The sequence below is a fragment of the Hemitrygon akajei genome, chromosome 30, assembly GCF_048418815.1.
Source record: "Hemitrygon akajei chromosome 30, sHemAka1.3, whole genome shotgun sequence".
NCBI classification, from domain to species: Eukaryota; Metazoa; Chordata; class Chondrichthyes; order Myliobatiformes; family Dasyatidae; genus Hemitrygon; species Hemitrygon akajei.
The window spans coordinates 30,139,797-30,160,660 of record NC_133153.1 but is presented as its reverse complement, the minus strand read 5'-3'; the positions used below and the strand labels follow the sequence as shown (position 1 = coordinate 30,160,660).

The 20,864-nt window shown below is 41.6% G+C and overlaps 1 protein-coding gene across 2 annotated transcripts; it reads left to right on the top strand.

Annotated features, from left to right (window-relative positions):
* The first annotated feature begins 851 nt into the window (after window positions 1-851).
* On the top strand, window positions 852-14,708 carry det1 (DET1 partner of COP1 E3 ubiquitin ligase). 2 transcript variants are annotated; one of them, XM_073033217.1, is made up of 6 exons: window positions 857-944; window positions 2,840-3,108; window positions 4,453-5,569; window positions 9,742-9,932; window positions 11,287-11,478; window positions 13,484-14,708. In XM_073033217.1, the coding sequence occupies exons 3-6, from the start codon at window positions 4,484-4,486 to the stop codon at window positions 13,671-13,673; spliced, it is 1,659 nt and encodes a 552-aa protein (XP_072889318.1). In that variant the 5' UTR covers window positions 857-944; window positions 2,840-3,108; window positions 4,453-4,483; the 3' UTR covers window positions 13,674-14,708. The 2 variants fall into 2 exon arrangements, with proteins under 2 accessions (XP_072889317.1, XP_072889318.1); XM_073033216.1 differs by lacking the exon at window positions 2,840-3,108 and having other exon boundaries at window positions 852-944.
* Window positions 14,709-20,864: the final 6,156 nt, after the last annotated feature.

Genomic DNA, 20,864 nt, shown 5'->3' with positions numbered 1-20,864 from the left:
CCTGCCCCCTCCTTCTTCAGTCCTGACAAAGGGTGTCGGCCCGAAATGTTGACTGCTCCTTTCAACGGATGCTGCCCGACCTGCTGTTCATATCCACTTTGTTTGTATGTGTTGATTTGACCACAGCATCTGGAGTGAACCTTGTGGTAATCTACCAGCCGATTTCCACCCCCCACCCCCAATAAAACTGCACAGCAACCTTACCTAAGAGAATTTTTGCAGTTTTAAAGGCAAAGGCACAACAAATATTGATTTGATTTAGCTTTTTTTTAACAGTTCACTATTCTTTATAGTATTGTTTTTGATATTTATAAACTTTTAATTTCTTAATTTTTGAAAGCATATTTGCTTTACAGAATCTTTTTGTGCCTGAGACTTTTGCACAACGCTGTACCATTTGACAGTGATAACAGAGCAGATAGACCATAAAGGCCACATGCTGACTGTTAAGTGTGTTCGATTTCAAATTTCCTTTAATCCTGTATTGCATCCCCAGAGATGCTTCCCGACCTGAAGTTTGGAGCCACTTCCCCTCGTCTGGAAGTAAAGCTCTCCCTGCAGGCTAATGCTCCCCCTACTGGCAGAGAGGGAAAAGTGCAGGCTAAAACTCCTATACTGGATAGTGCAGGTAACGCTCCCCCTACAGGCTGACTAGAACACGGAATTACAAGGAGTGTGACTGAAAACCTTGTACGCCCTGGCTTCTATAAATGCATAGCTACTTAAGATATTCTCACGTTAAATGGCGGGGAGGAGGTGGAACCAAACAGCTAACGATGACCTGGTCTCGACGTTGCTGTGGCACGCAGAGCAGTGTGGGATAGGTTGCTGGTCCGCCGGCTGACAGTGGTGCAATGTGGGATAGGGCGCTGGTCCGCCGGCCGAGAGCAGGGAGTGCTGGACTATGGAGTAGATCGCTGTTGCGCTGGGTACACGCTGGAGGGGTGAGTGTGACCCACGGATTAGGTGGGCAGCCGGGCTGTGAATGGGAGCCCGGGCTCCTGGTACTGTGGTTCATGCTGGAGTCGGAGCGCCTGGCTACCCCTGGCAATGGGGCCCGGCTTGCCCCTGTGAACGGGCCAAAGGCGTCTGGCATAAGGGTCTCTTGTCTTTGACCATGGTGACACCTGAACTGGACACCAGTATTTTGTCATAATTCTGAAAGCGAACATGCTGCCACAGCGGGTATTTGGGAAGGCAAATAGTTTAAAACAGGCAACGCTGGAAACATTCAGAGGCGTTCTGGCTAATACAATGTTGTTTTATTGTAAGAGTATTCGAGTGCAAGAATGCAGGAACAATTTCGTGAGGTCTTGGAGAAACCACACCTGGTCTATTGTGCATACTTTTGCTTCTTATAATCATGGAGGGAGTGCAGTGAAAGCTTCATTACTGTTTGTGGTTTGGGCATATGAGGAAAGATCGAATTGACAGTGTCTTTAAACTAAAATGTGGAAGAGTGAAACGTGACTTCATAGTTGCACAGCACGGAAAAGGGCGCTTTTTATTGACTTGTCTATTCTAACTAAGCTAGACCCATTTCCCTAGCCCATATTCTTCTGAACCTTACCTGTCCATGAATCTGACTAAGTATCTTTGAAACTTTAACTGTACCTGCTTTTACCAACTCCTCTGGCAGCTCACTTCATGTATCCTCTGCCTCCCAGGTGGACAACTTTCAATATTTTCCCCCTCGTGTTTTTAAAAAAAAAAACACATACAAAATTCTTGGACAGCTTCACATGATAAATGGTGGGAGACTCCTTTGGCTTAGGAGTCTCGTAAAAGGTGCCACAATCTCAAAATAAAGGTTAGGTCATTTAGTACTGACATACAGCAAAACCTCTTCACTTAGAGCAGGGGTCCTCAGCATAAAAAAGGGTTGGGGATCCCTGACTTAGATGGTAGTGAACCTTTGGAATTTAACATCTCGCGCAACTGTGGAGGTTCAGAATCAAGTTTATTACCACTGTTTTTTAGTGTAGAGATCCAGCCTCTCCTGTTGTTTGGCAGCTGCAGTACAGTGCCATATATAAAAATGACTGAGTTATAATATGAGCTATATAAAAATAAGTAGTGCCAAAAATAGACCATAATAGTTCATGAACTGTACAGAAATCTCATGGCAGAAGGGAAGGAGTTGTTTGGGAAACACCGAGTGTGCATCCTGAACAACTGCTGAGTGTGTACCTTCTCTCTGGCAGTAAAACTTAATGTCAGATTGTAACTTCTTGCTCAAGATCAGTAGTCAGGCTTGCATGAACACAACCAATGGCTATAATCAAAACAAGAACAACATTCCTAGACTGGAAGCCAAACACCAACTCTCTAGACAGATATTAGTCTGAAACCACTTGATTTGCGTCTCTGAGCCGACAACTGATGGCCTGACGGTGGGGTTGACTTTGCCTACCCACCCCATCAATAAACTGACAGGAATGGGAACTGCTGGCTTTACACCTTGCCCGTAATCCCTACTGTTATAAGAAATGGAGGGGAAAACTATACAGGCTATACCCCTAAATTTAAAAAGATGGCCAAGGATTCACTTAAACTTTATTTTTATTGTGTGCCATACTCCCATCCTTATCACATCTCTTATTCTGCCCAAAGTTAATTTAAAGCCGTGAGATATAATATAAAACTGAAAGAGGGATTTCATCAGAGTCTCAACTCCGTATTCACAATTGTGTCATATCTTGTTCTTCTGATCACAAGAATTATTCATGCTTTAAACTTTTATCATCTGTTGTGTTTGTTACTAAGGTGGATTGGGGGGAACCTCCCTTACCAGCAGAAGTGGTAGATGTGTGTTTTTTTTATTTTTATTGATTGATAGGTACGGTGCAGAGCATGTCCTTCCGGTTCAACAAGCCACACTGCCCAGCAACCCACATACTTAACCCCAGCCTAACTGCAGAACAATTTATAATGACCAATTAACCTACCAGCCGGCATGTCTTTAGACTGGGAGGAATCCAGAGCACCCAGAGGAAACCCACACGCTCACAAGGAGAACATGCAAACTCCCTACAGACGGCTCTGGAATTGAAGTCTGAAATCCTACATCCTGAGCTGTAATAGTGCCCCGGTAATGGAGAAGTTTGGGTAGGTACATGGATGAGAGAGCTATGAGGGGGCTATGGTTTGTTTGCAGGTAGATTGGACTGGGCGGAAAACCAGATTGGCACAGACTAGATAGGTTGAAGGTCTGTTTTTGTGTTATGATACTTTTTGACTCCAAGTAGTGTAATATTGTGTAAGGTGGTGTTGTGCAATATCCTTAGCCGTTCCTCCATTTGCATTTCTAGTAACCTGAAGTGGTCATGTACATGCATAGTGAGACTCCCGATAGGGTGATTAAAGTCTGGCAAGTGGAAAATTAGGAATTTCCTGATCTCTCGGCAAGTCTTTTGAGAAAGCTATTGAATTGTCAGTGTTAACCTATATTTCTCTTCAAGAAGCAATCCACTGCAGGTATAATTATTAATATCAGCTGTGCAAATCCACAGTTTAGCTGGATGTGGAACAAAGGAGTAAAATGGTAAATATCCTGTTCTGGACAGGAAGCAGTGAGTTGCTTCTTAAGCCACTTGGCACAGAATGTTGGACAATCACTTCCATTACTGTTTTACAGTTCAGTACAATATTCAGAAATCTTCAATAGTCAGCATGATTTCAGTTAACCTCAGTAAGAATGTTAAGAATGAAGTTTGTGTGTTAGGCCATCATTCACATGTAATGTTTCACTCACCCCCTCCACTGCCCTGTTGATAGTAAATGCATCTCATATTCTGCCTGTCTGGTGGTACGAATGTCAAAATTTTCAAACTTATGTTAACTATTCCCTCTGTTCTTCATCCTTCCCCCTTTCCTTCTGATCCATATGGCCCCATCACCCTCCTTCTCCCCATCACCCTCACACTCCTTCCACTGGTTTCCTTCTCCCTCCCTCCCTCCATTTGGCTTCACTATTTCTGTCAGATTATATCATCTTCAGCCCTTTGACACTTCCACAAACCGGTTTCTGACATTCCCACCCTCCCACCTCTCTCACCAGCCTTTTACCTCTCTCACCGGGATCTACCTATCACCTGTTAGCTCTTGCTCCAGCTTTTCTTACTAGCTATTTTCCCCCTATCTTTCACTTCAGCTGGACGGTCTTGACCTGAAACATGGACTGTCCATTTCCATCCACAGAAGCTGCCTGACCTGCTGAGCTCCTGCAGTGTTTTGGGTGTTGCTCCAAAATCTGTGTAGTTACTTGCAGTTACTAGATCAGGGATTGCGAACCTTGTTTATGCTGTGGACCAGTACCATTAAGCAATGGATCAGTGGATCCCAGGTTGGGAACCCCTGCATTAGATTGTAACACTGTTTTTGACACTTGTGTCTAAATTCCCAACCCAATGAAGGACTGACTCTGACTGCTGTTCAATCATCTCTCTGCAGCTGCATGGAGAACATGTGGTGATGGTTGAGAATGGATGATGATGACCCAACCATCAAGCCTCGGCGAATTGAGAATCAGAACGTAGTTTTCCGTTTGGAGCGACGGAGGATACATTTAGGCAGGCCAGGTGCTCATTGGTACATGGTACGATGCCTGCACCAGAACGTATTTCCGAACTTCACTGTAGTCAATGTGGAAAAGCCTCCGTGCTTCCTGCGCAAGTTTTCTCCTGATGGCCGCTACTTCATCGCATTCTCGCTGGACCAGACCTCGCTGGAAATCTACGAGTATCAGGGCTGCCAGGCGGCCGAGGATCTCCTGCAGGGGCATGATGGAGAGATCATGGTCAATGGCACAGGTGACCTGCAGTCAGCCAGTATCCGCGGCAAGCTCTTCGAGCGCTTCTTTGTCCTGCTGCACGTCACGAGCGTGGCGTCGAATGGTGAGCACCTGAATCGTGAGTGCAGTTTGTTCACTGATGACTGCCGTTACGTCATCGTTGGGTCTGCTGCTTACCTTCCCGAAGAACCCCACCCTCTGTTTTTCGAGGTTTATCGGAACAACGAGTCAGTTACGCCGAACCCTCGCTCTCCATTAGAAGATTACTCTCTGCACATCATTGACCTGCACACGGGGAGTCTCTGTGATACGAGGTCCTTCAAGTGCGACAAGATCATTCTCTCCCACAACCAAGGGCTCTACCTGTATAAAAACATCTTGGCCATTCTCTCTGTGCAGCATCAGACAATCCATGTGTTCCAGGTTACACCAGAAGGGACTTTCATTGACGTCCGAACCATTGGACGCTTCTGCTACGAAGATGACCTGCTTACCATCTCAGCTGTGTATCCTGAGGTGCTGGGTGACGTGCAGAACTCCACCTGCCGACCCTTTAAGGAGAAGACGCTGAACTCTCTGAAGCACCGGTTGCTGGTGTACTTGTGGCAAAGGGCAGAGCACGATGGTAGTGCTGCAGCCAAGCGTAGGTTCTTCAAGTATTTTGACCAGTTGCAGCAACTGCGCATGTGGAAGATGCAGCTTCTGGACGAGAACCATCTCTTGATAAAGTACACGAGCGAGGATGTGGTGACACTTCGGGTCACTGACCCCTCCCAGGTATGGCACAGCCTAGTTCGACGAATGGGTTACAGCCCAAACCAGTAATGGGACTTGTAATGATCAGTAAAACCTTACTGATTTTTTTTTAAATGCTCCTCTGAAAGACCAAAACAAGATTAAGGTTTTGTGGTGAAATGTTTGCATTGTTGGGATGGAGAGCAGGGAAAGGAGGCCAGGTCCTGGTTCAAAGACCACCTTGTCTTTTTTAGGACAATCATCCCAGGCGTATGTAAGCACATAATAAAATGTACAACTTTAGCAGTATCGATCAAGAGGGATATCGTGGACTCTAGTGTTTAATGTTGGGAGTAAGGGTCTAATTTATTTCAGAAGTACCAGAATTTATGGTCCTTTTAGATCTTTTCCTATAGTAAATGGAAGTTGTTAATTCAAATGCCAAAAATTGAGCTCAATATTCTTCATTTAAAGTTCACAGTGTAAGTACCCGTGTAATTAAATATTCAGAATTCTTCGCATTCATTTGATAGGGAAAGCAACGTCTTAATGCCGAATTCAAAAAGGAAAGAATGAAATGTGTGGAAATATAAGTAGCTCAGTCAAAATCTTAAGAAGGATGGAGTCGACAGCTAGCACCAGGGAAAAAATGGCTAAAATGAGAGGACGTAATTTTAACATGATTGGAGGAAAGTATAGAGCAGGGATGGTCAACCTATAGCGCATGCACCAAAAGTTGTGCATTGGATGATTAGAAGCGGCGCATTGCACCCCAGTGATGATAATAAAAAAGTAAGCCTACTCATGCAAAAATTATTAATCAAAAACCAATTTGTAGGAAAAAAATCTATAACAGGAATTCAAGTAGCTTAGAGCTAGAAATGGGTTTTACGGAGAATAAATCTAAAACTTAGCAATTATTTTTAGTGATTTTATTATTTTGTGCACATCTTTTGCGAATGTTAGCTTCTTTCACATTAATCTGTTTTCAATTTTAAAAAAAGTTCAATGAATCAAACTAGGAACGAAGGACTTCTGTTCTGCAGTAGTTCCATAACTGTTCAATACATGTTTGGTACTTGTTTGATCCTGAGGCGCCAGGCGTCTGCACCAGCGGTGCGTCGCAGGTTTTTGCCAGTCAGTTTACAATTGACACTCTTGCGCTACGGAGTTGTGCTTTGTTCGTCCTTTATGAACATCTGCAGTTTTGTACTTTTTTGAAAATTAAGCCTTGTTTTTACAATCAGTTACCCATCACAGTGCAAAAGAAAAGCACAAACTGATAGTAAGCGTGAATTCAATGAATAGTGGGAAAATGAGTTCTTATTTATAGCGGGTCCGTCAGGAAAACTGGTGTGCATTGTTTGTGAAAACACTTTTTCACATAATAGAAGACATGATCTTAATAGACACTATAAAACACAACATCAGACTGAAATAGAAGGAAAACTGAAGCTAGTGCTTGGGTCTGAGTTACGGAAAGAATATGTGATTAAGAAAAAGGAAGAAATCAAAAGACAAAATATATTTGTTAAAAGTCTCATCAAGGTAAGTAATGTTTATCTTGTTTTTATATTAAATCAATATATCATGTAAAATGTAAATATGTCTATATTAACATTTTACAAGAATTGAATGGGGGTACAAGAGTTGTGCGTGAAAAAATTGACGCATGGAATGTAAAAGGTTGGCCACCCCTGGTATAGAGGGATGTCAGAGGTGGGTGTTTTGCAGAGTGATAGGTGCTTGGAATATGTACCCGGGGTGGTGATAGAGGCAGATACATTAGGGTCATTTAAAAGTCTCTTCAATAGGCAAATGGAAACAAAATGGAGGGCTATGCAGGAAGGAAGGGTTAGATTGATCTTGGAGTAGGTTAAAAGGTTGGATTGACATTGTGGGACAAAAGGCCTGTACTCTGCTGTTCTAAGATTTGTTCCTATGGGGGTTAACTCCTCTGGATTTGCCTAGCAGCATTCCCAATGGGTAGCACTATGGCACTGCTCCAGAGACCCAGGCTTAACTACAGCTGTCTTTGTGGAGTTGGCACACTCTCTCCTTGACTGCATGTGTTTCCTCCAGATGGTCTTGTTTCTTTCCATGTCCCACCTATGTGTGCATGTTCATAGGTTCAATGGCCATTGTCAATTTCTCCTCCTGTTCTGGTGACAGTAGAATCTTGGAAGAGTTGATGATAACTTGGGGATGTAGGATTAGTGCAAATGGGTGGTTAATCATTGGCATAGCCATGGTGTTTGCATGCTAGATTCTCTATAATTAGATGGGCCAAAGGGCCCGTTTCGGTGCTGTAATGTTCTAACTATGCTGAGTTAGTTAATCCCCATCAGGTTAGAACGTGAATGAACTACTTGGAAGATAAAATCAACATGGCTTTGAGTTTGAAACGTTTGATTGATTTTAGATTTCTTTTTTCTTAAACATTTCATTGACTGATAGTCTTAATGTGATGCTCAGTTCTGACATTAGTGGTTAACCTAGCAATTTAGACCTCACCAGAACTGTCATCACACATGGTTTCTTGAAGTGGATCTTTGTATTTCCAAGATGTGAGCACTGAAAGCTAGCCTGCTTTTCCAGTGCAATACCAAGGTAGTGCAGAGTTCTTTGGGGGGGGGGGGGGGGTTGCATTTAAGACAAGATATTAAATCAAGACACATTCTTCCCCCTTGGATACATGTAAAAATGCCATTGCCTTATTTTAAGGAGCAGTGTAGTTATTTCTTTGTGTTCTACCAATATTTGTCCATTGGTCATCATTACCTAAGTGAGATTATCTTATTATTGCCACGTATGCGTGTCCTATTGTTGCAATTATGTTTGTGGGAATTTGCTGTACACAAATTGACTGTCGCAAAGTGATTTGTGACATTATGTGGTTTTGATGGATGTAAGCATTTTTTTGCTGCTTCTAGATCACCATCTTCACGGTTGTTATTACAAGCCCCAGTCTGTCCAAACTCTTTAACATGGGACACAAGACAAATGTTTATTTTCCTTGTTCCCTACTGCAGTACATTTAAAATTCATTGCTTTCTTTCAAATGCACCATCTTCTGCAAATTACCTGTTTGAGCTTTCTTATTTAGCCTCTTTTACACCTCTGGTCTTTGGTCTTGGCAGCTTTGGTTATTGTTTTTTTCTCTTTAATTTCTGTTTTTATTTGATGTATTTCCAGCACACTTTCTGCCACTAAAAATCTTCTCCAAAGTTGCCTGTGCACATACACTTTCTACTCTTTCTGGGTTCTTCCCAGCATTCATCTCTAATGCCTTGGCTCATCTTCTTTGCAATATGTATATTCAATTGTGATGAGAGATCATCAAGCTGAAACATTAAAACGATCTCTGTTTCTACAGATGCTACTTAAACTGAATATTCACGAAGTTTGTTTTTTTTAACACATTGATTTTATAATATTTCTTATGACATAAAGGAGACCATTCAGCTCATTGTATTCATGAATTTCCCATCAATCCCATTCCTCCAATTATTTTTCAGTAACCTCTTCTGCGTCTCATAACCAGCAACTGCACCTGATTCCTGTTCCACCCAATACACGAGGGGCAATTTATATTACCCAACTTTCTGATCATGGAGGAATCCCAAGCAAGCAGGGGAAACCCACATAATAAGGAGAATGTGCAAACTCCGAAGTTGCAGCCAAGGTCGATATTGAACCCATTTGCCTAGACCCGTGAGAAAACATTGTTGTTGGTATCCTATTGACACTGATCTTCATGTTCGTATAAGATGGGCTCCTAGGGGAGGAGAAACACATTTGAAATTAGTTTCAAATGGTGAAGACTCTTCCCTACCATTCTGGCTCCTCTGTCTATTGTAGACACAATTCATTAAGAAGCAAATGCCATTGAGCTGTTCCCCTGCCCTCCCCCCCCCCCCCCCCCCCACCTCTGATGCTAAAGTTTACTTCAGACACCAATCTACATAAATAAACACAAGAGGTTCTGCAGATGCTGGAAATCTTGAGCAATGCACACAAAATGCTGGAGGGAACCCTCATCAGGTTCTCGGCCCAAGATGTCAACTGTTTACTCCCCTCCATAGATGCTGCCTGCCTTGCTGAGTTCCTCTAGCATTTTGTGTGTAATGATCTGCGTAAGTAATTGATCGCGAATGCTCATGCATTTGTATTAATTTTTCCTTTGCGTGCATTATTTCCTCTGCTGCTTGCAGCCGTCGTTCTTTGTCGTTTACAACATGGTTACCACTCGGGTTCTGGCTGTGTTTGAGAACACTTGTGATGAACTTCTGCAGCTGTTCGAAAATTTCTGTGACCTCTATCGAAATGCAACACTGCATAGTGAAGCAGTCCAGTTTCCATGCTCTGCATCCAGTAGTAACTTTGCCAGACAAATCCAGAGGAGGTGAGTTATCCTTCTGTTACCCAGAATATTTTATCCTCTTTCACTTCCTGACCACACCTTTTGGTTAAAGAAAATCTTAACAATGCATTGAAGGCTCAGAGTCAAAAATGTACAAGTTCACTGCAGGGTGATGTTTCTCAAGTGACTTCAGATGAGTGAAAACTGAAAATGTAAGAAATTTAAAACTGAGTCAAAAGATGGCAGAACCTTTAATCAGTCAGCATGATTAAAAAGTTAACAGAAAAGAATGTCTTTATGTGTATTACCCTTTCATTTCTTTTAATATGTTATCAACAGAGTAGAAAAATGCAAACTAGTGTATCTAGTATTGGTTTATTATTGTCACATATACCAGTAGACAGTGAAAAGTTTGTTTTCCTCACTGCTTATACAGATCAGATCATTACACAGTGCATTAAGCTAGAATAAGGTAAAACAGTAACAATGCAGAGTAAAGTGTAAAAGCTATTGAAAAAGTGCAGTGCAGGTGAACGATAAAATGTAAGATCATAATTGGGTAGACTGTGAGGCCAAGAGTCCATCTTAACGTACAAGAGGTCCATTCAAGAGTCCAGTAACAGTGGGATAGAAGCTGTCCTTTAGGCTGGTGGTATGTGCTTTCAGGCACTTGTATCTTTTGCCTGATAATGATACATTGATTAAAAATTGGTACAAATCAGTACGGACATTTAATATATTTGTCACTTTTCTATCCAGTTTTGTAGCATTAACAAACCTGGATATGGATAGCATTTTGTCTTTTTCATTAGCAAGATTTGTGAATAGCTGAAGGATTAATACCGAACCTGTGGAAACTTTCCCCTAACAGTTTGGATGTGAAGGGGTGGCTAGAGTCAACAATGTCCTACAGTGAAACTTGAGGGCAATGGTAATTGCAATCTATAGTTCTGAACTGAAAGCTGTCAGAGTACACCATGCTTGTGTGATCAATTGTGATCAGTGCTGAGTACCACTTGGTTGAATCAATCTGAAGCATTTGCTACCAGAATGTAATTTCTAAACAGTACACTGTATAAGAAGCCTTTTGAAATGTACCAAGGAGCTGTTGTTTTTTTCCCCCCTTCATTTCCTCCCTTCACATTTCATGCTATTGTAAACTGCAGTCTTGCTTGTGATTTTGATTAGCTGTTGCAAGAGTCTGGTGGTCAACCTTGAGGATATGGAACTACCAGCTTCTCAGCGGCAGAGTTCACATAAATAAGAATTCAGTGTTTTGTGCTCAATACAATTTAAATCAGTTTGGAAAGGAACCAATAAGTTCATCACCCAGTGCAGGCTTTATTCAAATTGCAGCCTCGATTTCAATCCGTGAAACCTTGTTCGTTATTTTCAGGTTTAAAGACACAATCGTGAACGCTAAATATGGGGGTCACACCGAAGCAGTGAGGCGACTTCTCGGGCAACTACCCATCAGTGCACAATCCTACAGCAGCAGTCCGTACCTTGATCTCTCACTCTTTAGCTATGATGACAAGTGGGTCTCAGTCATGGAGAGGCCTAAGACTTGTGGGGATCACCCTATCAGGTAAAGTAAAGCAGCTTAATTGATACATTCTAATTCAAATATTTAATCAAGGGTACCAATGTAAACCCTTAAGCTGTTTACAGATGGTAGTACAAAAAATTTGTACCTGCCTCTCTGAATGAACATTTGAGGCCTGTGGCAGATCAGCCATAATTGTATTGAATTTAGAAGCGAGATGGCCACTTCCTGCTCGTATTTTTGTTCTGTCCACTTAATTATTCACTGATTGAAAAGGTTTTGGAGACGTAGAGTCTTAAGTTGTACAGTGCCAAAACTGGCTCTTTGGCCCACTACATCTATGCTGACCGCCTGCCTACATACACTTTCCCATTTACCTGCTTTAAGTCAGTGTCCTTCTGTGCTTTGCCCACTCAGGTGTCAATCTAAGTGTTTGTTAAACATAATAGTTGTACCTTTTTCACCTTTTCCTCCCCAACACTTTTCAGAAATCAACCACTCTTTTTTTAAAAAAAATCTCTCAGATCTCTTTTAAAGCTACTCCCTTTCACTTTAAACCTTTGCCCTCTTGTTTTGACAGCAACATAAAGTACCATGGGGACAAAGATTCTGTCTATATCCTTTCTATGCTCCTCATAATTTTTTTGTCTAACGGGTTATTCCACAGCCTTCTTTGCTTCAGGAAAACAATATTTCAAAGTTTTCTTTTCAAAAATAGAGAGTACAGATTTGGCTGCAATTACTTTCGAAAAAGTTTGCATCCTTTGTTCCTTTAGGTTTCTACAGGTGCTTCTGCATTTGCTGATCTGCTTTTGACATCCAGTTCCATAAATTAAACTGCCCTTCCCTTAATTTCTGTGGTTCTTCATCACACTAAGCTTAGCCAGTGAGATATATTTGTCTTGGTTAACATGTCGAATATAGAACATTACCTCACAGTTCAGGCCTTTCAGACTACAATGCTGTGCCAACTTTTTAACCTGCTCCAAAGTTAATCCAACCCTTCCCTCCCACATAGCCCTCCATTTTTCTATCATCCGTATGCCTATTTAAAAGACTCTTAAATGTTGTTAATGTATCTGCCTCTAACTCCACCACTAGCAGTGCACTCCATGCTCTCACCACTCTCTGTATATAAAAATATATATGTACTTGCCTCTGAGATCCCCACCTATAATTTTCTCCAGTCACCTTAAAATTATGCTCCTTTGTATTATCCATTTCTGCTCTAGTGGAAAAAGTCTCTGGCTGTCCATTTGATCTATGCCTCTTATCATCTTGTACACTTTTGCCAAAAGATTCTGTAGTTGCTGGAAATCCAGAGCAATACACACAAAATGATGGAGAAACTTAGCAGATCAAGCAGCATTTACGGAAAGGAAGCACAGTAACATGGTAGTTAGGGCAACGCTTTACAGTACCAGCAACCCGGGTTCTTTTCCTGCTGCTTTCTGTAAGGAGTTTGTATGCTGTCCCTGTGACCGTGTGGGTCTCCTCCCAGAACTCTGGTTTGCATCCACATTCCAAAGATGTACTGGTCGGTAGGTTAATTGGTTATTGTAAATTGTCCTGTGATTAGGATAAGATTAAATCAGGAGATTGATGGGCAGCCTATCTTGAAGAGCCAGAAGGGTCTATTCAGTGCTGTATCTCAATAAATAAAAAATTCCATGGATGCTGCCTGACCTGCTGAGTACCCTATCAAGTCCTATCCCATTCTCATTGACATGCACACTTTTGCACCTTTTCCTGTGTGTTACCAGTAGGGAGATGAAGCCCTGATGCCCTGAAGTCTGCTCTCTAGCCCCAAGAGAGAGTTAGAAACTGCGTGACAGAGGTAAGTTAATTCAGCGTAGATGAGAGGAGGAGACCAGGGCTTTCTGGTTGATGCCTCGATACCTCAGTGCTTTGCCCTCTTTTTCCAACTCTATACCAGGGCTTCATTTGTTGGGAAACTCTTGAGTATAACAGAATAGTCTTTGTGCTGTTAACTTGTTGAAGTTAAAGTTTACAAAATAACTTTTTTTCTCTCTCTCTCTGTTTTTAGATTTTATGCTCGGGACTCGGGTCTACTTAAGTTTAAAATCCAAGCAGGGCTGCTGGGACGGCCGATCAATCACACGGTACGACGCCTTGTAGCTTTCACCTTTCATCCTTTCGAACCATTTGCCATATCAGTGCAAAGGACCAATGCAGAATATGTGGTTAGCTTCCACATGCGCCACACGTGTGTGTAAAGACCATGGAACACAAGAAACATTGTACCTCTTAGTTGTGCTTGTACTTGTGGAGCCCCATGAAGAGATCCAAATAAACCCCTGCGACAACCAAAGGCAGTGAGATTTGAAGAAATGCAATCAAAGGCAACCACTTCTAGATTCAGTATTCCAGTTCATCTTTGAACCCTAATCCGTTGAAAGACCAGGAACTTCAAATGGATGGCCAACTCAGCTGAAAATGAATTTTGTGCAAACATAATTTGTTTGCAATTTATCGCTAAAACAATGCGGACTCAATCATTAAATAGTTAGCTGCCCAATTCGAAAATATAGTATATGCTATAAACTTGATTCATTGTTATTTTGGAGATAGTAAGTCCCATTTAAATCGAAAGGTATGGATAAATGTGCCTCTTGATCCATGGCTCACAGGGGAGGGGATGGTGCTGAGGATCTGGAATTGCTCATGTTATTAGTAATAAAAGCATAGATTGCTGCAAGTAAAACCAGCATTAATGCTTGCAGAATACAGAAATATTATATTTAAACACTTTCATTGGAACCTTGGAGTCATTAGGTGGATTCTCTCCAAAATGATAACCTGCCTTTTTTTCCAGTAGTTTTTTAGTTATACTCCTGAACTGATATTTTTTAAAATTGAAATTAGATATAAAGTACTGCTGCCAAGAAATGTATCCCTGGTTGAGATCGCTAAACTAGCTGTATCTGAGTGTTGTACCCTGATCCTAAACTTATTCCATTGATTTTGTTATGACTGGGGATGAATTTCTGGGTGTATGTTTCCTTTATATTTCACCAGTGATGTGGAATTATTAGACCAGATATAATTTTGTATGGAGAATTTTCTTGGTACAATGCAACTGCTTTCATTTTGGTCTTGTATACGAGAATTAAAGTATTATGAATTTCAAATTTTACAAATGGAATATTACATGGAATTTGAATTTTTTCTTCTGACTGCTATATTTTATAAACACCTTTTTTACGTATGGACATAACATCTACTTGATCAATAAAATTTTTCAAGAATGATATTGGCTACCTTGTAAGTTATTTAACCCCTACTCAGTCATTTACAATATAGAGGTTTTCTGGATGCACTTTAAGATATTACACATGGTCACAACATGAACAAGGACTGAAGCCGCTGGATTGTAAGTTCTTTGCTCCTCAAGTTTCTGTTGCTGTAATGAAAGATTGACTGTCCATTCTCTCAGTAAATGTTTAGTGTATCAGCCATTATACTTCAGGAGTACTTAATTTACTTCAAGGACTGATTATTGACTTTAGGAAGAAGAAACCAGAGGTCCTTGAGCCAGTTCTTATCGGGGGATCAAAGGTGGAGAGTGTCAGCAACTTCAAGCTGCTTGGTGCTACCATTCCAGAGGACCCGTCCTGTGTCCACCACCTAAATGCAACTACGAAGAAAGCACCTCAGTGCCTCTATTTCCTTTAGAAGTTTGTGGAGATCTAGCATGACATCTTACACTTTGACAAACTTCTACTGATGTGCGGTGGAGAGTATATTCACTGGTTGCATCACAGCCTGGTATAGAAACACCAAGGCCCTTGAATGGAAAATCCTACAAAAAATAATGGATACAACCCAGTCCATCACAGGAAATTCCTCCCTCCATTGAGCATCATCTACACAAGCACCATCATGGGAAAGCAGCATCCATCATCAAGGACCCCCACCACCGAGGTGATGCTCTCTTCTCACTGCTAGAAGGTACAGGAGCCTCAGGACTCACACTTCAGAGACAATTAGTACCCCTCAACATTCAGGACCTTGAACCAGTGAGAATAGTTTCATTCAACTTCACTCGCTTTATCATTGAAATGTTCCCAAAAACTTATGGACTCACTTTCAAGGCCTCTTCATCTTATTTTCTTGATACTTATTGCTTATTATTATTACTTTCTCTTGTATTTGCAGTTTGTCTTCTGACTATTTCTTCACCCTGTTGAGTGTGGGATTTTATTGATTCTATTCTGGTTCTTGAATTTACTGAGTATGACTGCAAGAAAATGAACCTTTGAGTTGTATGTGGTGACATATATATACATTGATAATAAATATACTTTGAACTTGGGGACATTCTGAAGGAATGAAATGTACTGTATAAATGCAAGTAAATTATTTCTGCTTCAATGGTGTTGAGCTCCATCAAGTCACTTGGAGAATTAAACCTGTCTGAGAACCATATCAGTAGTAATCATGTGAAGTATGAGTGGGATTATCAAATTTATTCCATATTGGTTTTGTTCTTTGGTCCATGTGCATTTGTATAATATTAACCGTCTCATGTTGTGTATGACCTTTGTAAAGGTTACATAGATCAGTTACAATCTTACTTAGAAGCAAATTACTAAAGTTACTCCTTGGAGTTAAGTGTTACTGTGGAACAGTTCCAAGTTGAAGGAGGCTGAGAGGAACTTTCAGACTATTCTGAAATGACGTACAGCGGACTGAAACACTTAAGCATATAGATATTAAGAAAGAGGATGTGCTGGAGCTTTTGGAAAGCATCAAGTTGGATAAGTCAAGTTGGACCGGATGAGATGTACCACGGGCTACTGTAGGAGGTGAGCGAGGAGATTGCTGAGCCTCTGGCGATGATCTTTGCATCATCCATGGGGATGGGAGAGGTTCCGGAGGGTTGCAGATGTTGTTCCCTTATTCAAGAACGAGACTGGAGATAGCCTGGGAAATCATAGACCACTGAGTCTTACTTCAGTGGTTAGTAAGTTGATGGAAAAGTTCCTGAGAGACAGGATTTACGAACATTTATGAGAGGCATAATATGATTAGGAATAGTCGGCATGGCTTTGACAAAGGCAGGTCGTGCCTTACATTGATGACAGTAGAGCAGTAGATGTGTATATGGATTTCAGCAAGGCATTAAGGAACCCCATACAAGGCTTATTGAGAAAGTAAGGAGGCATAGGATCCAAGGGGATATTGCTTTGTGGATCCAGAATTGGCTTGCCCACAGAAGGCAAAGAGTGGTTCTTGATTGGTCATATTTCTCCATGGAGGTCGGTGTCCAGTGGTGTGCCTTAGGGATCTGATCTGGGACTCTTACTCTTCATGATTTTTATAAATGACCTGGATGAAGAAGTAGAAGGGTGGATTAGTAAATTTGCTGATGACACAAATGTTGGAGGTGTTGGGGATAGTGTGGAGGGCTCTCAGAGGTTACAGCGGGACATTGATAGGATGCAAAACTGGGCTGAGAATTGGCAGATGGAGTTCAACCCAGGTAAGTGTGAGGTGGTTGATTTTGGTAGGTCAAATATGAATGGCAGAATATAGTATTAATGGCAAGACTCTTGCCAGTGTGGAGGGTCAGAGGGATCCAAAGGACACTCAAAGCTGCTATGCAGGTTGACTCTGTGGTTAAGAAGGCATATGGTGCATTGGCCTTCATCAATTGGGGTACTGTGTTTAGGAGCTGAGAGGTAATGTTGTAGCTATACAGGACCCTGGTCAGACCCCATTTGGAATATTGTGCTCAGTTCTGGTCACCTCTCTACAGGAAGGATGTGGAAACCATAGAAAGGGTGCAGAGGAGATTCACAAGGATGTTGCCTGGATTGAGGAGCATGCCTTATGAGATAGGTTGAGTGAACTCGGACTTTTTCCTTAGAGTGACGGAGGATGAGAGGTGACCTGATAGAGGTGTATAAGATGATGAGAGGCATTGATCTTGTGGAGAGTCAGAGGCTTTTTCCCATGGCTGAAATGGCTAAAACGAGAGGCCACAGTTTTAAGGTGCTTGGAAGTAGGTACAGAGGAGATGTCAGGGCTATTTTTTTTTACACAGAGAGTGGTGAGTGCGTGGAATGGACTGCCGGCGACGGTGGTGGAGGCAGATACAATAGGGTCTTTTAAGAGCAAACACGAGGAAATCTGCAGATGCTGGAAATTCGAACAACACACACAAAATGCTGGTGGAACACAGCAGGCCAGGCAGCATATATAGGGAGAAGCGCCGTCAACTTTTTGGGCCAAGACCCTTCGTCAGGACGAACGGTCTCGGCCCGAAACATCGACAGCGCTTCTCCCTATAGATGCTGCCTGGCCTGCTGTGTTCCACCAGCATTTTGTGTGGGTCTTTTAAGAGATTCCCGGATAGGTACATGGAGTTTAGAAAAATAGAGGGCAATGGGTAACCCGAGGTAATTTCTATAGTAAGGACATGTTCGCACAGCTTTGTGAGCCAAAGGGCTTGTATTGTGCTGTACGGCTTCTATGTTTCTAAGTAATGCCATATGCTTCATGACTGCATTTCAATGAGTGATTACAATATCTGCTCTGGGTCAGCTGGTGATATAGTGGAATCAGCATTGGACTTCGAGGCAGATGGTCCTTGGCTTGAATCCGGCTGGACCCCAAACTGGGCAGCTGAAGAAAGACCTAGCATTGTAATTCCATATCTTGCCACAAATACCCTATGGACTACACTATTATTCATGGATGACGACTTGACGGCACTCAACAACAAAGCCCTCTGGCTCACCCTGTCTATGCCAACCACGAATATCAAATTAAACTAACCACACTTGCTTGCATATCCCTCCATATTCATATGCCTATCTGAATGTCTCAAACTCCGCTACTGTGCTTACACCTCCTTACACCCCTGTGCCTGGCAGTGCATTCCAGACCACTCTGTGGACATCTTAAAATCCTCTCTCCCCCCACTACCTTAAAGACAAACTTATGCCCTCAAATATTTCACAATTCTTATCTGGAAAAAGAGGAAAAATAGACTGTCGTCATAATTTTATAAACTTGCGTCTCTTCTCAGTTTCTGAGACTCAAGATAAAACAGCCAAACTCTTAGAGCTACCGCTCACTATTCCAGGCAGTATCCTGTGAATCTCTTCTGCACCCCCTCTAAACCTTCAGCTGCCTTCCTGTAATGCATGCAGTACTCTTAAATTCGGCCTAACCAAACTTTTATAGAGCTGCAACATGACTTCCTGACTTTCATACCCAATGTCCTGGGTGATGAAGGCAAGCATGCATATTCCCTCCTCACAGCCCAATAAAACCTCGTTCTAATTCAGTTCTATAATTCTGTCATCCACAGAAGTGCGTACATCGTTTCTGTAATCACAGGAGTGGCTGGCACCAAGAAACTGCTGAGATTATCCCCAAATTTGATAATTTCATACCTTTGACTCAATTTATCAATAATTTATTGAATTACGTTAATTTCTATCACAAGGAGGCCATCAGGCGTTCCATGTTAGCATTCCTTTATAAAAATTTATCTCACCGTTGTCTTAGGCAGTCTTGTGTATGAGGTATTAAACTTGCTTGCCTCCTTTAACAACAGGCTGCTTTCCCCTGTGACTTTATAATTTACGTTATTTTGAATTTTTAGGTCCTTATGCCTTTGCGTTTTCCTCGACAAAATATAGTTTGTGTGCGTCATGGCAGAGCTGTGAAAAATACTTATGCAACAGCAGTTTTTTTTTGTTCTGTGTGGAGTTAAGATTGACAAAAAGCTGTGTTCTGCTGACAGGCATAATAGAATCTAATGACCTGAATGACTAGCTGGACTCATCTTCTCCTTTCAGAATTGAGTATAGCCTACTAATTGCTGCTGTCTTGGCAACCCAGAGTAGTGTAATGGAGATTGTTGCAATAATTTGTTTGCTTCAGATTCATCCTCCTCTGTTATTGTAATAAAACAGGAAATTGGCAGAAATAACCAGCACCTGAAATAAGAGAAGACAGGGCAATATTTCAAAAGGAGATTTGTCATCTGAAAATGTGCACTTAATTTTTCCAGATGGAAAGAAAGCTGAGTATTCACAAGATACTCGATTTACAATATACACCTATTTCAAATCAGGTCTTTTCACCTTCTCAGTTTGTTCCATACTCTGTAAGATGGCCTCATTTTGTACCAGTCCAAAATTATTATTAAAGTCACCATATACGACCCTGATATTCATTTTCTTGCAGGTATTCACAATAGAACAAAGAAATACAATGAAAGACTACCCACAAAGAGTGTCAAACAACCAACGTGCAAAAGAAGACAAACTACAAATGCAATAAATAAATAATAGTCACAAACAGATTATCATTATACACCATGTTGTATGATGTGGGCGATCATAGTCTTCCATCTATCTCGTAATGTCTTAATAAGCTCTTCAGAACTTTTGCCTGTCCATGCCTTGCAATTAAACTAATTTCAATATTGCATTGTTTAGGGGAATCATGTTTGAAATAAACATACCACAAAATCTGGGTCCCTGTATTCCTTAGACTATCAGATCTTTTTAAATAATAGTATCTAATAAATTAAAAGCTTGTGAGATAGCAGGAGGCCGTTTACTTTATCATGTAACCATTAAAACAAACTCTTCCCTGTGTGCAATATGTTCCCAATCTCCCAGCATGCTTTGAAAATGACTGATATGGATCATATTTCAACATATTGAATCTTGCAACACAGAGACAGGACCTTCAGACCATCTGGTCTGACCTACCAAAAAGGCCATCTATGCTAGTCCCATCTGCTCACATTCGGTCCACATACCCCTAAACTTTTTCTATCTATGTAGCTGTTTCTCATGCCTTTTAAATGTTGTTGCCTCAACCATTTCCTCTGGCAGCCTATTCTATGGGCCACCCTCCAGGTAAATTAGTTGACTCAGTAGTTCCTACTCCTCTAAGAGGACCACAACGTTGTCATAGGGTTTGGAGGCTTGCATACTTTAATGAAGTGGAGTGCTATGTTGGCTGGAGTCAGGGCTTTGCACTTTGGTTCTTGGTAGGGTCACCCATGCCAAACAGGTCAAAGTGTGGAGGCCAGACTAAGAGTTGTCCACCGGTTCTCAAGGTTCAGGGGATCACCTCAGGGCTATCAACCCCGACTGGTAAAGCAAAATTGTTACGGAAGCAGCAATGAAGAATCCTTCTACATCTGAGTGCAATGGTATTCCCGAGTCTCCACCTGGAACTTGCATGACTGATTGCAGTGAAAACCGAGATACTGACATGATGAAGAAACCCTCGACACTACCAGAGATGGAGGACCTTCATTGCTACCCAAAATGCCAGTGGCATAATGAGTAGAGAGTAGCTCTTGTTAATTCTTTCTCCTCTCTTTAAACTTATAGCCTCTATTTAGCTCTTGGAGAAAGAAAGGGCGCCTT

Bases quoted from the DNA above. Each gene is read 5' to 3' on its own strand.
- det1 (XM_073033216.1), top strand. From the start codon at position 4,484: ATGGATGATGATGACCCAACCATCAAGCCTCGGCGAATTGAGAATCAG. The intron at 9,933-11,286 runs GTGAGTTATCCT...CGTTATTTTCAG, and splicing joins GCCAGACAAATCCAGAGGAG to GTTTAAAGACACAATCGTGA. The intron at 11,479-13,483 runs GTAAAGTAAAGC...CTCTGTTTTTAG, and splicing joins TGTGGGGATCACCCTATCAG to ATTTTATGCTCGGGACTCGG.